This window comes from Erpetoichthys calabaricus, chromosome 13 (genome assembly GCF_900747795.2).
Source record: "Erpetoichthys calabaricus chromosome 13, fErpCal1.3, whole genome shotgun sequence".
Classification (NCBI taxonomy): domain Eukaryota; kingdom Metazoa; phylum Chordata; class Cladistia; order Polypteriformes; family Polypteridae; genus Erpetoichthys; species Erpetoichthys calabaricus.
Window position 1 is genome coordinate 91,606,381 of NC_041406.2, and position 18,416 is coordinate 91,624,796.

Below are 18,416 nucleotides of genomic sequence, written 5' to 3' on the forward strand. Positions count from 1 at the left end.
TAGCGACTAAGCGAGGTTCCCTTTCCTCAACGGTTTTGTTTTGCTGATGTGCACGTCCCCCTTGTCTATCAGCAGCTAAGCGAGTTTCTCTCTCTTCTGAGGTTTCATTTTGCAGATGTGCTCGCCTCGCTTGTGCATTAGCGGCTAAGCGAGGTTCCCTTTCCTCGACGGTTTCGTTTTGCCGATGTGCTCGCCTCACTTGTGCATTAGCGGCTAAGCGAGGTTCCCTTTCCTCAACGTTTTCGTTTCGCCGACGTGCTCGTCCCCCTTGTCTATCAGTAGGTAAGCGAGTTTCTCTCTCTTCGGAGGTTTCGTTTTGCCAATGTGCTCACCTCGCTCATGTATTAGCGGCTAAGCGAGGTTCCCTTTCCTCAACGTTTTCGTTTCACCGACATGCTCGCCCCCCTTGTCTATCAGCAGCTAAGCGAGTTTCTCTCTCTTCTGAGGTTTCGTTTTGCCGATGTGCTCGCCTCGCTTGTGTATTAGCGGCTAAGGGAGTTTCTCTTTGCTTGGTGGTTTCACTTTGGCGACAGAGTCGCTTTCTTTGAGCTTCATGCTGTAGCTTGCACTTCCGGGCCGGACAGATAGACACACACATACTTCCACACATAGATGCTTATATATAAGATAATCCGCAGTGGGAGTTAATAAAAGTAATAAACTCTTTTTAGGCAGGTGTCGACTTATGACATATAGTAATGTCTTCACGCAGCTTGTTGGCCACTACACGAACGCATTCAGCACTACAATCAGCTAATGCTGGTATATCACTTTCGTTTTTTGATCTCCAGATCACTTGCATCAAAATCGGAGTGTGATAACTCAGAGTCCGATTCAGCAATAATGTCCGAGTATTTTGTTTGGCCCTTCGCTTTGCTCTCTCACCAGATCCGTCTTTACCTCCGGTGCTTGCGTGAAGACCGAAAAAATATTCAGCCCTCAAAGAGTTAAAGGAGAAGGTTATTGCTTCACACAAACAATCTTTTTAACCAAATAATGGTAATGGTCATACCTCTATTGATTAGCTCAAGAACATAACAGGGCTGTGGAATCAAAGTCGTGGTTGAAGACAATTTTGGGTATCTGGAGTCGGGGTCGGAGTCAGCAAAAATGTACCTCCTAATAAATTTAAATTGTAAGGAGAAAAAAATACAGCAAGTTCAAATGTCCCATTTCACAAACAGTAGTCATAATTAAGTACTTCTCTGATGTAAGAATAAAGCCCAGTGCATAGTTGTGTTACTACTTGTGTGACGTTCAGCTGAGCTATTATACAATGTGACTTTCACATATTGTAATCTGGATTATGGTAAATTACAAGAAAGTGTTTTCATTTTATTTCAGATATAATGTGTTTAACAAGTTCATTTGAGTGTAAACAAGTGTAATGATGTAGGTAGAGGTGTGTGCGATGGCCTGATGTGTGTTCAGGGGTTCTTGTTTTTTGTTAAACTGGCCAATACGGTAGAAAGTCAGCTTCCTAGCCAGTAGTTCTGTGGTTAAACGATGTGGATGTTGCCTTCCTTCAATCAACATGGAAAATACATTAGCATGTTAAATACAGAGGAGTCGGAGTCAGAAGTACCGGAAACTAAGGAGTCGGAGTCGAAGGATTTATCTACCGACTCCTCAGCCCTGGAATATAACATCATATACACAAACATCAATGTGAGAACATAGAGAGATGTAAATCAAAATATTACAAAACAGACTTCTGGAGGCCCTAAGCACTTAAAATATGTTGGTACCCCATAATATATGAGCTGCCCTCACTTTAAGGGGACAACTGAACAAGACGGCCGGCATGACCAACAAAGAACATTCATGTGTGCTTCAGTGGACCGTGTGGCAGTTCCCGGATTCTAGTTTTGTTCTAGTCACAAGATTAATATACAGTATATCATTAACCTCTAATACTACTATTTGATTATTATTTTACGTATGTAATTTAATGTGAGAGCCCCCTTTTTGTGGAACTTACTTCAGCTGCATTATTTGCCATTTTGCACTGTTTGGTCCATGGTAAATCTGGCAATGGAATATTTCTGTGGTGCCCCCCTTCCCTTAATTCCTCAAGCACATGCTTATTTTACTTAACGGTTAATTCAGCCCTGCATACAAATACATTCTCCAGACTAAATCCAGAATAACATGTGGTCTCCAGACAGTATACGTTTTATCCCCAGGGGCTGGACTTGGTGATGATGATTTCCCGAAATGCTTCAGCCAGATTGCTTAACCAAATGGACATCTTTCTATTGTCTGGACACTGTATTTAATTTTAAGTCTTGAGACATATGGACATTGTCTGAAGAGTTGGGGGAATTTGGAACAAACTACTGAGACATGGAGTTGAAGCAGAAACCTCGACAGCCTTTAAGTAGAATCTGGATGAGATATTAGGACAGCTCAGCGATTAGCTAAACAAACGAGTTTGATGGACTGAATGGTCTCCTCTCGTTTGTCAAATTTCTTGTGTCTTATGTATGTTCTTATTGGGCCTGCAGAATTTATCATTGGCAATATTCTGATTTACATCTTTGTATGCTCTCACATTGGTGTTTGTATACAGATTATTATATTGCTGAGCTTATCAACATTAGTATTATCATCACCATTATTTGGTTGAAATAGATTTTTAGGCATGTACCTATTGATTTTGTGTGTTTGTCGCATAACTATATGTGGAGAGTCCAAAACAAAAAAAAACTGATTCAGTATCTTTGAATGTGCATGTATACTTGGCCAATAAATGTGATTCTGATTATACTCATATTTGCAGAATTGTCGTGTTGAAGAACAGAGGCCTGCTGGGATGGGCTCCAGCTTCCCACTGACCCTGCTCTGGATAAGCAAGTTTAGAAAATGTATGGCTGGCAATAACTAAATTGGCCCACGGAAGTACAGGAATGAATGCAAGGGGTGTCCTGTCCAGGGATGGTTCTTGCCTTGCTGCGGACAGAGGTGCTAGAGAGTAGGAATGAGAACGTTAGGTGTTAATACTGCTGAACTTTCAAAACATGAACTAAAACCCGAATCCTCTGGAGCAATCTAGAGTGTGAGATAGTAACAAGACACACACACCACGCCACGCCACACAGGGACAGCATTCTGAAAATCTCATAAATCGCAATTAAAAGCAGATATTCCGAAATTAAGTGTTATGAGCATTTAAACTGTGAGCCAACGAGTTAAACGGGAAGTGAATAACGAAGCAAAAAAAACAGGCAGACATGCTAAATTGCTATAATGCAGACACGTTTGTTTTTGAAACAAACAAAATGTAATAATCTTAAATAAGATAAACACTGCCCTTGGGTAAAAAAAAAATATAATAATAAATAAGGTTGCTACTGTCATCCATCCCCCCTAGGAACAGATTTAGTCTTAAGAGGCTGGAACCACAATGCAAGCAGTCAACACTGGAAAACAAGAATAGAAATTAACAGCTCTCTCTTATTTAGCTGCTAGCAAGCCGAAGGAAGGATTTAAGTGTTTGTTCACAAAAAAGCACACGCATTAGCTGCTTGAGAGCATCTAATTAGTATCTCATTTAATTCGACGGCAGCGTGACAAGCTATAAAACAATGAAAATTCAAAGCCGCACAATGGACGCATCCTTCAGCTGGTACTGTGACATGTCCAAAGGATGAAAAGAATGGAGGAGGAATCCACTCGGAGCTGGTTAGGCTGGAAAGAAAAACAAAGAAGGGCTGAAGGCCAACAAAACTCTTGGCAATGCGCACGTCCTAACTGCAACTTGTGAACACAAGCGGCACGAGATATTACAAACATTTAAACGCCTGTAGGGTGTAATCTAATTCTTTACACACTTTTTTTTTATATAAATTCTTTAATTTCCCAATTTGTACATTTGTGCATTACTATTGGCAGTTGCCATTACTGTGATCCAAAGTAAACCTAATATTGTTACAACCTCTTAATTCAAATCAAGGTCATGGAAGGAGAACACCTGTTTTAGACCACACACACACAAAATGATGGCTGGATGAAAGTACTGAGATTAAAATATATTGTCAAGCATGTGCGTCAGAGGGTCACCCTCCAAGTCCTTCACAGGTATGTGCTACCACCCCAAGCTGACAGAGGGCGCTACTGCTAACTGCCTGGTCTTCTCTTCCCTCTTCCCCAACTGACGCGGCTCCTTCCAGTCCCTGACCCATAAAAGAGAGAAGCCACCCAGAAGGAGGTGTCACGTCTGCTTCAAGTGACCTAAGGAGCTCCACAGCCTGCTCACAAAATTCTTACAATAGCCCCTAAACTAGCCCAAGTGTTACAAGGCAGCCATTTTGTTGTTCATTTTTGAATGCCATTGTGTGTCGCTTTTGTTTTCTTTATAAGTCAATGGGGACAGCCAGGTTGCCACTCCAAAATTCACTATTGTATCAGTTTTCTATTCGCTCGGATGACCACAACATCAACAAAAAAAATTTCAGCCATCCTGAATGTGTGATCTTAAACCATCATTAACAAAGAGTGGGATTACAGAAATGAAAATGAAACAGGCAAGTGAGTGTTCTGCTGGATCTTCAGTTGAGGCTTTCCGTAGAATACAGTTCAGGCACCCAGGGACCCTAAACTGGACATGTGGGTTGAAAAGCACATGATGGAATAAATGTGCCATCAGACTGCAATAATAAAGGAGTTGTTTCTTGTTATTATAGATCAGGGGGTCCTGGAGGGCAGTATGCCTACAGTGTTTCATTGCAACCTGACTGCTTAATTAGAAACCAAACCTCGCCAATAAGAGATCTTAAATCATTTTATGGCTTGTTATTATTTCCATTCTGCCATGTCAGGTCATTCTTATATTGTATATATTTTTTTCCCTTTCCAAGGATATCATCCAAATAATTTGGAACCTCAAGTGGATGAGTAATCCACTTATTTTCTCTTCAGTGCCCTTCCAAATATTTTTATTAAATCAGACTGACGAACACACACAGGTGTAAACGGAAATGGGTTAGGTGGGGAACTGCTGGTTCCTTGAATGTCCGAATCTCAATGCTAATAAGGACCAATTAAAAAAAACAGTGAAGGCAGCTGTTTGAGACTAAAATAAGCAGGTAAGGGTGGGCAATCTGAGTAAGCGAGACAACTAAAATGGAGCGCAAAAATGATTCAACGGCCATTAAGAAAATTAATTGTAATAAAAGCATTGCAGCCACTACTGCCCTCCAGGACTGACTTTGCAGACCCCTGTTACACATCAACATGTAGATTAACCAGCCATGTTGCACCCCTAATTCCACCATATAGCAGTGGTTCTTAAACTATTTTTTCTAGCAACACTATTTTGCCCATTGCCTGTCTTTGTGACCCAAAATCGCCACGGAATACTGGATGATCTTTCTGCCATTCACCTTAAATATCGTCTGGGTTCCCTCACCTTCATCCCTTGGAGAATCGTCGCTAAATAGTGTCTGGGGTGGGGTTCGTTTCAGCCATGAAAGCGGTGAGCCATTGCTAAGCTTTGCTTTCTGCATACCACTCGCAACTCTTTCTCATTCGCTTTAACTGTAACAAGCTGAAATACCCCGTGATACCCGGGAGGAAATTAAAGTTTTTTTTTTTTTTAATTGTTTCAGAAAAATATAATTAAAAAAAAAAAAATAAAAGCTTGACAGATTATTAAGTTTTTACAAGCAGAATTTTTGACGACAAAAAAAACGTCAATTAAATTCACGCTATTAATAGGTTGATTTAATTCTGTTACCCCTACAACAATGTTACAATAAGAACAATGCAAGATGAAAATATAGTTAACAAAAACAAATATTAAGCGACAAACAAATAATACTACAGATTTTTCATGATAAAAAACTGTCAGTTGCTTTTACGGAGCAGAATGATAAAACTGTTGTTGGTTTTACGGCGCACACCAGAAACCTTCCAGGCGTCAAATGGATGATAACATACATACAAGACCGCAAGATTGTCACAGTCTGCTTTATATATAAGACTAGGGGGCTTTGCCCCCTTCTCGCTTCACTTGCCAGCCCCACCGCCTGTGCTACCCATCAGCAACTTCGCGTCTCTGCCGCTCGAGTATGTGGATTTCACTTTCACCAAACAACAAAGCTTTTAATTCTCGCGGATAGGCCTCTTCATTGGGAGGCACCTCTACTTTTCCCTGATGGCAACATGATTTAGACAATCTACAAGTCTCCGACGTAAAGTTTAAAGCCAAACAATATCTACATACTTCTGTCATATCACCGATGTCCATATATTCGATCTCTTTTCACCTTTACCTTTTCATCAATATCGCATTGAATTCTGAATATAACTAACTCCAAACAATAAATCTTTAAATTCTCACAGATACATTTCTTCATTGGGAAGAAACTCTATATTATATATATATATATATATATATATATATATATATATATATATCAGTAATCCCTCCTCCATCGCGGGGGTTGCATTCCAGAGCCACCCGCGAAATAAGAAAATCCGCGAAGTAGAAACCATATGTTTATATGGTTATTTTTATATTGTCATGCTTGGGTCACAGATTTGCGCAGAAACACAGGAGGTTGTAGAGAGACAGGAACGTTATTCAAACACTGCAAACAAACATTTGTCTCTTTTTCAAAAGTTTAAACTGTGCTCCATGACAAGACAGAGATGACAGTTCTGTCTCACAATTAAAAGAATGCAAACATATCTTCCTCTTCAAAGGAGTGTGCGTCAGGAGCAGATGTCAGAGACATAGAGAAAAGCAAACAAATCAATAGGGCTGTTTGACTTTTAAGTATGCGAAGCACCGCCGGTACAAAGCTGTTGAAGGCGGCAGCTCACACCCCCTCCGTCAGGAGCAGAGAGAGAGCGAGAGAGAGATAGAGAGACAGAGAAAACAAATAATCGAAAATCAATACGTGCCCTTCGAGCTTTTAAGTGCAGCATGTCGCTTCAGGAAGCAGCTACCGCTGCACAGAAGGTAGCAACCGTGAAGATAATCTTTCAGCATTTTTTGACGAGCGTCCATATCGTCTAGGTGTGCGAACAGCCCCCCTGCTCAATCCCCCTATGTCAGGATCAGAGAAAGTCAGCGCAACAGAGAGAGAGAGAGAAAAGTACGTTGGGTAGCTTCTCAGCCATCTGCCAATAGCGTCCCTTGTATGAAATCAACTGGGCAAACCAACTGAGTAAGCATGTACCAGAAATTAAAAGACCCATTGTCCTCAGAAATCCGCGAACCAGCAAAAAATCTGCGATATATATTTAAATATGCTTACATATAAAATCCGCGATGGAGTGAAGCCGCGAAAGGCAAAGCGCGATATAGCGAGGGATTACTGTATATATATATATATATATTAGATCTCTTTTTGCTGTTTGGTTATTTCACCAAGTAATAATTTCCGCTTGTTTGTGCTAATGCAATCTTTATTATCCTTTTTTTGAGACTTTCGAATTTTCGTACTTCCATTATCTCTAACCTGCTCTACATGTGTATCACGCTAACGTTTTTGAATTCTTTACGACGTTCTACTTTGTCATCTACACTTTGTCTTTTATTTCTGGTCGTCTCCCGCGGCTCCTTCCGCGTAGTAGTGAAACAGGACAGTGAGAAGGGGCCTGCCTGACTCCCCACTCCTGATGTCATACTTCCCACTACCCTCGGTCCGCAGTCCATGTCTCAGATTCGCGCGAATATATCGCTCCTGCAAGCAAACTATGATTGTTAGTGTGATTTGAGAAGTTGCAAAATCAACTGGAATGTTCAAGCAATTTCTAGAAAAAACCTGATCTTAATCTGTTAAATAGTTCTCTTGTAAAATGCGGACAGACACTGGATTTTTGTATAAAATATAGATATATATCTATATCTATATAGATATAGATATGAGAGAGAGAGATATATATAATGTGCTCATTTGATCATGGCAACTGTAATATAACACAGGCAAGGAAATCAAAAAAAAAAAAAAGGAGAGTCAAAGCCTGACAATGTCACCAGACATTAAAGTAGGAGGAGGAGGAGGTGGTGAGCACGCACTGATACAGCACGTTGCCACACCGACCACACAATGGACCACCCGATTGGAAGCAAAGTACAGCCACGCAACAGGTGACACCTCAGCACTAGGGAATCCATTCCCAGATGGGTTTATCCATTCCCAGGAATTTGGGAATCCCGGGCTCCCAGGAATGACACAGTGCACGAGCATCTCACATGTGAACAGTTTTAGAACGAGCGACACTTATTTTTAATAAAACTACTGCAATATGTTGACACCAATAATAGACTAACCTTAACTACAAGCAGTTCATGCTGTCATATAAGTACATGTATCTAGTTAGTTTTGGAAATAAGAGCGTAGAAAGCACAACGTGTTGAGTGTGTGGTCGTCCAGGTGAGAGTACGCCAGCCACTGAGAAAGCACGCTCTGCCTCCACTGAAGTAGGCGGCACAGTCATCAGATACTGATACACTTGTTCTAAACAACACCCGCGCTTGCCGTTGCTCTGAAACACCGACGTTTCAGCTTTTACTGATGTATCCAGTTTCTTGTCATCATTCTGTGATGGCAAGTTTCTTGGCACAGATAATGCGGATGCAACAGACTGACGCATTGCAATTTCAAGTTGCTGTTCAAAGCTGTCAACAGCACAGACGTCAATGAACTCTGCCCCGTCCCGGCATTCGTGAGCTGCAGAGTGCAGACACCTCCCAGTGTACAGTGCTCAGTCTTAGTGGGAGCCGGGAGACTGACTGCTGCTGGTCTGTTTTTGACTGAATTAATCGGAAACACACTACACCGTGGGCCAAACCGTGCCACTTAATTATTTTCAACTATAACTTTTACATGCTATATATGCGAGCTTGGACATTCCCGTTTTCCCGGGAATTACAGCAGTTTAATTCCCGGGAATGTGGGATTCCCTACTCAGCACCACAAGTAGACTTTATCAATATAGATAAGAGGGGACAAAAACAAGAGGGAAACGCACGTACCTTGGATGTGAAACCACATGCTTTTAGAAAGTAAAAGTTTTCAAAAGCATAAAAAGACAGGCAATAACAAACTGAATATTTAATCATATATTACAAGAATGAGCAGACAAGTGAGTTTTCATGCCTTTTGAAGTTAAACAGGGATAAATGTCACCAATTTAGAAGAAGAAGAAAAAAAAAAATCAAAGCCTAAGGATGTGCTTTACCAATATTGTCAGCCGAGGCGTATAGCTACTGTGGAAGGAGATCAGGCAGCCTAGGCACCAAAGAAGGCACTCGGAGTCTCAGGACAGGCAGCAGAATCAAGATTTATTGTATGACGCACACACAGACCCACTCAAGATGGGAATGAGCGAGCAGCCATAGACATCTCTTACATTTATTACAATTCTTATCATACAAGCCATTATTCATCCTCATCTGACTCCTATCATTGCACTGCTCTAATCTTGCCGCTAATTAATTCTACCAATATTTCTTAACTGAAGGGGTGTCTCCTTACTAGCTCAGTGCTTGCTATTATTATTTACAGCCAAAGAGTTCGCATTCTTTATCTAAGTGAGGGGCACCTCTTTCTCCAGCTCTCCTGCACGTCTAACCTTTGGCTTAATGAACTATTGATGGTTTGTAGCTCATACAGAATAATAAAAATATATGTAGGCATAAATCTTTTAAATCCTCTTACATCTTAATGCTTAGTAAAATATAGACAGTCTACTTTTCTTACGTGTTTATAATACTTTTGTAATATGCAGAGATTACCAATTTTAAGAATACATTTTTCGGTACTTGTGTACTAAATGGATGGCACAGATAGCTAGTACCCTTTTCTATTATCGTCACCCAAATTGGATTTTCGTTTTTAACATTAGGCACCCAAAGGGGCCATTAACTTTAGGGACCTATAGGCAACTAGGCTCCATCCTCACTAACTTTAAGGTTACTATTTGTGGTTGGGGTAGGTCAGTCTAATAATTTAAACTCCAAAAATTAAGCAACCAGGACGCCTCTCCCATGGAGCCCAACACTAGAATGGGTAGGAATTGCCGTCCGTTTAGTACACAAGTACCCATTTTTCTATAGTACTTAATATAAATTTAAAACATTTCAGGGATATGACAAGCTAGTACAAAGATGAGAGCCACTTCCACACACTTCACTAGAAAGCAAGCAACCATTCAAGTGTAGCAGGTAGGGGCAAGCAAAGGGGAAAAAAAAAAAAAAAAATTATTTATTTATATATATATATATATATATATATATACACACACACACACACACACACACACACACACACACACACACACACACACACACACACACACACACACACACATATATATATATATATGGGTTAAAGACTATGATGGATTAAGAGATAAAAGGTTATAACCTTTACGCAAGTTTTCATTACTACAATAGGTTCCCCCTGGGATTAGAGAAGTCATTTGTTTTCATTTTCCAGACAGGCTGAGCTAAAATCAATATAACAAGTTCAAGTATTTCTTAGTTTTTCTTTTAATAAAAAAGGAAGATATGGCCATTTTATGAATAGGCGTTTAATGTTTTGAAACCAAAAATCAATGGAAACCATGAAACAGAGACAGAGGAAAGAATAATTGTGTTAAGTAGATAAATGTAAATGATACTGCACTGGGGGGACTTTTACCCACAAATGAAAAAAATAAATAAACAGCCAATCAATATAGAGAACTCATAAACACAATTTAAGAAAGTAAAATAATGCTGTCAGCTGTGGGGTTGTAAATTACGATTAGGTGCCTTTTCCATATTAACAATTTCCTTTTTTTCTTTTTTCCTTCTCCCCATTCACTCTTAAGACACAAATTGTTCTAAACAGCCGTCGTGCCTTCGTGTAAAACCATTAAAGGCCCATTTTCAGCTCTGACACCCGTTATGAAGTGAGGATGAAGCCGTTAGGATAATGGATGGGTGGTTCATTAAAACTATTTTAATGCCACAGTAGGAAGATGATTCACATTGCATGATTAAATTGTCAATTTCCAGCCTGATTAATCACATTTTGTGGAAGAACGTAATCACAGTGGAGTTGCAACACTTTTCTTTCAGCTTGAACTCTGAACAAATTGTCTTAAAAAAAAAATCCCTCAGAGGCAATAAATAAAACATTTCTGTTACAAAAGTGAAAAAAAAAAAAAATATCCATCCACCCATTTCCCAAAAGACTGGAAAGGGTCACGGGGGGGCACAGTGCCAATCCTAGCAAGAAACAGCGAACGTTATGATTAGCTAAAAAAAACAAACCAACTATGGATCTTAGAAGCAGAGTATGTGCTGTTTTAGTTAAAGAAATCAAATGAATATTTGTCTTTTTAGGTATAAAAATAAAATGTTCCTTTGCAGTGCTCACTCTTACAGACAATACTCAAATATTATTTAAAAGCATTCGGAAATATGCCATTGTAGTGAAGTCTAAAGTCTAAAACTCTGCAATCTTATCTGACAAAAGACCTTCCCGGGGTAACAAAACCTTCGGCCAAATGGACAACATTAATAAAGTCCTCCGAATATGTGCAAAAAGAAAATGCTAAACCACCGCCTCCCGTTGGTCCTACGATAGGTAAACATGGCACAGAGTATTTAGTCCACTGGGTCATGGTCTAGTGTTACAGCTCAGGTTTTGTAACATCAATATCCAGAAATGCTAAAATGAGGCAGGAAGAGTGGCGTAGTGGGCAAGACCTTGGACTCGGTGGTTTGCGGGTTCAAATCCTGCTACTAACAAGGGCACGTTATTTCACCTGCCTGTGTTTCAAATGAGGCAGGCAGAGTAGCGTAGTGGGCAAGACCATGGACTCTGAGGTTGTGGGTTCAAATCCTGCTGCTAACAAGGGCACGTTATTTCACCTGCCTGTGTTTCAAATGAGGCAGGCAGAGTAGCGTAGTGGGCAAGACCATGGACTCTGAGGTTGTGGGTTCAAATCCTGCTGCTAACAAGGGCACGTTATTTCACCTGCCCCTGTTTCAAAAGAAATGTAACCAAGTCTATCTCAAATGCTGTAAGTCGCCTTGGATGACGGTAACAGCCAAATAATAAGCAATAAGAATAAATCAGAAACGCCTTCCTAAATTTACCAGTTCTATTAAAAAAAAAAAAAAAAAAATTGAACGATTGAAGTTATGGGAAGGGTGGCACGGTGGTAATGCTACAGCCTCACCGTAAGGAGACAATGGCTCACATCCCAGATCCTCCCCGTGTTGTCTGCATGGGTTTTCACCCACAGTCCAAAGACGTGCAGATTAGGTGAACTGGCGATGCTAAACTGGCCCAAGTGTGTGTTTGCCCTGTGATGGACTGGCACCCTGTCCAATGTTTGTTCTTCTTTGTTCCCTAGGCTAGCCGGGATGGGCCCCAGCCCCCCCCATGACCATGGTCTGGATTAAGTGGGTACGAAAATAACAAAATGACATGAAAAGTTAGAGAGACAAGAAATCCTGCCAGACTCTTAACACCTACTGAGCTAGAAGGGCGTTGTGTGTGTGTGTGTGTGTCTGGCACCGACTGTATTACAGTGAGGCAGTCCCCAACCATCAAAGGAAAAATGTCCTTACATCTGCAGAAATAACGCGGCTCATAAGAGGCAGCTTTTTTTCCTACTTGTGTTTTTAAATCATTGCAGTTCATACTCTTGATTATTTGTATTGGTGGCACAAAAACCTACCATCATACCAATGAAAATGTTTTGGAAATTCTCAGAAGGGGCACGCAAGTGTGTTTAGGCACTGTACTTGGGACGAGATAGAAGGAACAGCATATCTGTGTCCACCTTGTTCTGTTCTCGCTGGATAACAGTTCCTCTGAGCGTCTAGCACTTTCAGTATCTAAATTTAAAATCTCTACATATCCGTATTTATACACATTGATACACAGTGGGGAAAAAAAATAACCTCTGAGAAAAACAAAACTATTCCATGCTAATTAGTTTTAACACATTTAAAAGTGTATACTTTGCATTAAATATCTTCCCAAATCCCTACCTTTAACTCTTACTAGTCAGAAGCCTTCTTAACTCTGGCTTGATCTCTATTTCCGCATATTCACACTCTACACACACGCCTCACCACCGTATATATACATCAACGTAAGTCAAGTCATTTTCTAACCCACTCAATCCAGACCAGGGTCGCATGGGATGGGGTTGGAGCCCACCTAGCAAAGGGCACAAGGCAGGAACAAACCCAATCCATCAGAGGGTGATATTTGGTAAGTGTGATAGCAATTACACAAACCCAAAGAACCAGGATGAAGTGCATCACCACTGTCATAACTCATAAAAATGTTTGTGAAATTTTCTGAAACGAAATGCAAGCGTTTCCTGGTACTGAACCTGGGACAGACTGCTCACGCTGGATAACGGTTCCGCCGAGTGTCTCATTAATTTCTGTATCTAAAACCTCAATAGGTCTTTATTTACACATATTTACTAAATAAAATAAACAATGGAGGGGGAAAAAAAAGGAAAATTCTAAGACGCAACTATTCTACGCTGTTTTAATGTATAGAAAGCTTCTACTGTGCATTCAGTATATGCTCCAATTACACTCTTCGGAAATCCCTTCTATACTTCTTACACGTCAGCAGCCCTTTTTAACTCGTGACTGATCTTTATCCTGGCATATTTATATCCACACGCTTGACCACTGTACACAAATGTGACCAGAGACAGAACGGCGACCATTACTCCATTATCAGGTATCCCGATGGTAGACATATCTGTGAAAGTTGACTTCAACCAAGTGGACTGTTCGGCAAATTGGTGCAATAAGAGCCGTCTTACTGTGAACAACAAAAAGACTAAAGAAATATATGACTTTAAGAGGGGAAAAAAATCTATGATCTGGGAGAGGAGGTAGAAATCGTGACTGAATATAAAGATTTAGGAACTCACCGTGATAATTACCTTACCTGGAATATTAATACAAAAAACATATCCTCTAAATGCAATCCGTGTTTATGCCTCAGACTGTTTAAAGTGGACAAGGACCTCGTGATGTCCTTTTATCGCAGTGCGAGACAGTCTGTTATCACTTTCAGCTTCGCTAAATGGATTAGTGGGCTGACAAATCAAATTTAAAATAAACAAATAAATACAGCTCCAGAAAATTTATGAAACATTCAGCTAAAATTATTGGGGCTGACACAATGACTTGGTAAGTGTGTGTGGTCAGAGGGCAATGCAAGGGGGGAAAAAAACTGGAAATCATCTCAACTGATGACAGACACGCACAACTTTAGTCAGAGGTGGTCTGATTGGGGGTTAGAGGCATTAAAGACCCGCACAAACTGCTCCACAAATTCATTTCATCCTGGAGTCATACGTCTTTTTTAATAAAGAATATCGGGGATAATACCAATTTACAGATTTGCAGATTTTTTCATAGGTATCATTATAGATAAAATCTTACAATCACACTGCTAGATGCAAAGAATTTATTTTCAAATGAACTTAACATTTAGAATGTGTGTAAAGTTGTCTCTGTGTTTTTGTTTTATTTCTGTTACTGGATGCGACTACGAAGGCAAATTTCATGTTTTCTTGTGTAAACATGACTACATAAAAACCTTTAACTTGTATATACAGTATACATTTCGCATGCAAGCCAGATCGCAATTATAAAAAGAACGTCCCACATTTAGCTGGGGGGGACGGCGACAGACAATCGGAAACAATCGCATGTTACGTTATTGCCCCGTCTGTCTGGAACTAATGGGCTCACATCCCCTCACGCAGAATGCTGAAGGAAACTAAATCAAACTTATCAACTTCAAGGCGCACAAATGCTCTGAACGAGATTTCATAGATTTTTGGAAGGGGTCTGTCTGCATCGCATTCGTGCTGCGACCATCCCCACAAGACTTAAAAATGCACTACGAGTTAGCAATGTGATTGTTGCCGCTGAGGAATGCGGGTGCCCAAGGAGCAAAATAAAAAAAAAAAAATTGGGGGGTGAAGAAAACTGGATTGAAAATCGGGGGTTTTGTTAAGAGTGATCGCTTTATCCAACCCCACCACCGCTCGCTTTCACCTTCAAAAACAGCCAGACAGAGAAGTTGCACTTGCGGTCTGCCACTTAACGCAATAAAAAGCTTGAAAACTTACCGTCTCCCCCGATGCAGACACCACCAGGCTGAGTGTAAGGATTATCCAAACGTTCTTCATTATTCCCGTTTCAAAAATGCACTTTCCAGCACAGAAGACGAGGGTCTCGTGTCGATGATTGTTATTTAAAAGTCCTCCACATACAGTATGCACATAAAACCGTAAGGAAGCCGTTCGATATTTGCTCCACACTTGCGTGTTTTGTAACCGTCCGTCTCTCTTTCTCACTGGCTCCCACTCTGAAATCCCACCGGCTACGTGTTGATTTTGTGTTATTATTACTCCGCGCACTTCTTTTTCCCCCTTCACCTACAAACAGGACAGCAAGCGTCGAGATTTTCCAATGACTTCTATCCTCTCTGCACGTCGCCTAATAGTAGCGATCTCCGGAAGTTTGCTCTCACGATGTTTAGGCGATGCTCTTTGTGGAAAGTCGTGCACTCGCGACTAGAGCCACAGCCACATCACGCAGCCCAGTAAGCAGACGGCCCCGCTCTTAGCGCGCGCACGCGCCAGCCAACACCGTCGGAGAGAGAGAGAGCGCGGGAGCGCGCACGTGTCGACGAAATTGCACGAGGACCATAAAGCTGGGGGCGACTTGACTGACAGCTTATGCGGGCGGTTCAGATTTTAAATAAAGTGCTTATTTGAACTGAGGTTCGCCTGCTGGGAGTTCGGATAGAGGCTGCGTGTACCCTCTACGACTTTAGTGCAGAGTGCGATTGGTATAAATGTAGTGTTAGCATCTCGCACTTCATCATTCCCCGATTCAATTTCTACGACTTGTTCGGTGCGTCCCATTATTATCAGCTGCACGTAAACGAGAGTGCATTTATAGTAGTGTGTTGCCGGGCTCTTTTGGATTTTGACTGGGAATGTTTCGCGATTCCGATCTCCATCATCATACATTTTGACCTCTTTAAACGCACTTTTTAAAAGGCAATTCCGAAGTGGAAACGCGAAGCCAAAGCCAGGCTGCTGGCGCCGACGTGCGTCATATTATATTCATGCAGACGTGAAGTGCGCTAATGGACGCGGTGGACTTCAACATTTTCAGTTCAATTCAATTCAGTTTTATTGTCCCAAGAGGGGAATTTGGTTTGTCAGCAGGCTTTCCAATATAACGATGTAAACTCATTAACGAAGAACACAGCCATAAACTTTGTAATAATAACTAAATGTTGCAGTGTGAGCTCTAATAGGTAATCATACATACTACATATAAAAATTAAACCAACATTAAGACTTTATGCGAATGATAACTGTTCACCCCATGACTTAAGTCTGTGTTCGTAAACTTGAACTTATTTAGAGAAGTTTGATAACAGGTGGTATGCAGGAGTATTTCAAACCAGTTGCTTTTCCTCCTTGGAACTTGGGACCTGATGGCAAAAACTGGAATTTGAGAATGGAGTGGGTGAGAGTCCTGTCTGATGGCATGCGTTCAGCTTTCTGTATTTACAGTATTTAATTATTTTATGTAGTCCCTTTCACATTTCTGTGTTTTATGTACTGCTTGTCATATCTGTGTCATTTTTTTATATTGTGCCTTTCACATCTATGTATTTTATATAGTGTCTTTCACATCTATGTATTTTTACAGTCTTTCCTATTTATGTCATTATTTTATATTGTGCCTTTCACATCTATGTATTTTAGTGTCTTTCACATCTATATTTCTTATTTTATATAGTGCCTTTCACATTTCTATGTGTTTTATATAGTCTTTCCCATCTATTTATTTATTTAATATAGTGCCTTTCAGATTTCTGTGTGTTTTATATAGTGTCTTTCCAATCTCCAATATTTCATTTTAGATGTCTTTCACATCTATTTTTAATATTATATAGTGTCTTTCACATCTATTTCTTATTTTATATAGTGCCTTTCACATCTGTATTTTTTAGTGTCTTTCCTATGTATCTCATTATTTTATATAGTGTCTTTCACATTTCTGTGTTTTATATAGTGTCTTTCCCATCTATTTATTTCTTACTAGCCGACCCGCGGCATAGTATACACCGTATAATTATTTATTGATGGGTGAACACTTCCTGAAAGACACACTTGTCCAAATGGTGTGGGTTTGAGGATACGACTGTGAGTGAATGAAAAGATGGAACTCTGGAGAGAGCAACATACAATTGTCCGTGACTGAAAACTGGTTTTGGCAGATACAGGCATATCTTTTTGAAAGTTTGGCCCTGTGCCTTATTAATTGTCATTGCAAAGGCCAATCAAACAGGAAATTGTCTGCGTGTAAAAGTAAAAGGCAAATTTGAATCTGATGGGGTCAGGAAAATCCGGGGAATAAGGACAGTTTGTGAGGTAGCAGCTGTGATAGTTTTACACTCCAGTACATTGCGGTGAATGCTGGTAACAGAAAGTCTAGTGCCATTACAGAGACTCCTTGCTGGCATGAGGTTTCTGAGAAGCATGACGACTGAACCAATTTTAATTTTGAGTTTATGCCGAGGCATGCCAGTGGGAGTAAGACTGTTAAGAAATTCTTCAGGGAATGAAGGACGTTCTCAGAAGTGAATGGTGATAGTAGCTGGAAGTATTTGGGACATCGCCACAATTTCTGCCTCGCCACCATAAACTCTGGAAGTATTCATGTAGTCAGCGTATTGTTGAGCAGACTGTATGACTATGCTTCCGTTACTAAGAACAACGGAGAGCACGTCGCCAAAGTTATCGCAATGTTGGCAAACACAGGTTACAGCCATGTTGCGAAGTTCGAGAGCAACAGTTTCGTCGATGACATTTTTCCAGAAATATCCGACTGATAGAAAGAAACAGTTACCTGATGCAGGAATTTGTATAACCTTGAAAGAAGAGTTGTTTCCATGAAATACATGTGAAGTGGTGGCCATGTTAGGAAAATGAACAGTCAACGTGGCTCAGAGGTGCATGTGGACTGTAGCACAGAGCAAAGCGACTCAGGATGTGTTTGGTGAGGAGTTGGGGGCGGGCACATGAGCAGGCAAGTGTGCATGCCTCGAGAGCGACGGTGGACGCGGTTTGAGGGTTACAGTTGGCGGGTGCGGCTCTGTCGTGCGTATCCCATGACGCGGGAGGAGGGTTAGAGTTGGCGGGCAGGGCTCTGTCGTTCGTATCCCATGACGCGGGAGGAGGGTTAGAGTTGGCGGGCGGGGCTCTGTCGTGCGTATCCCATGACGGGGGAGGAGGGGTACAGTTGGCGTGCATACCCCATGGTCGGGTGACTTGGTCTTTTATATATATAGATTTTATATAGTGCCTTTCAGATTTCTATGTGTTTT

General features: G+C 40.8%; 1 protein-coding gene across 1 annotated transcript in view; it reads right to left on the reverse strand.

Annotated features, from left to right (window-relative positions):
- The window catches only part of sdc2 (syndecan 2), a 154,886-nt gene extending 139,247 nt beyond the window's left edge, over positions 1–15,639 (reverse strand). The window contains exon 1 of the mRNA XM_028817242.2: positions 15,133–15,639. Coding sequence (XP_028673075.1) covers positions 15,133–15,192 — 60 coding nt within the window. The 5' untranslated portion in view covers positions 15,193–15,639. The remainder of the gene's footprint in view (positions 1–15,132) is intronic.
- Positions 15,640–18,416: the final 2,777 nt, after the last annotated feature.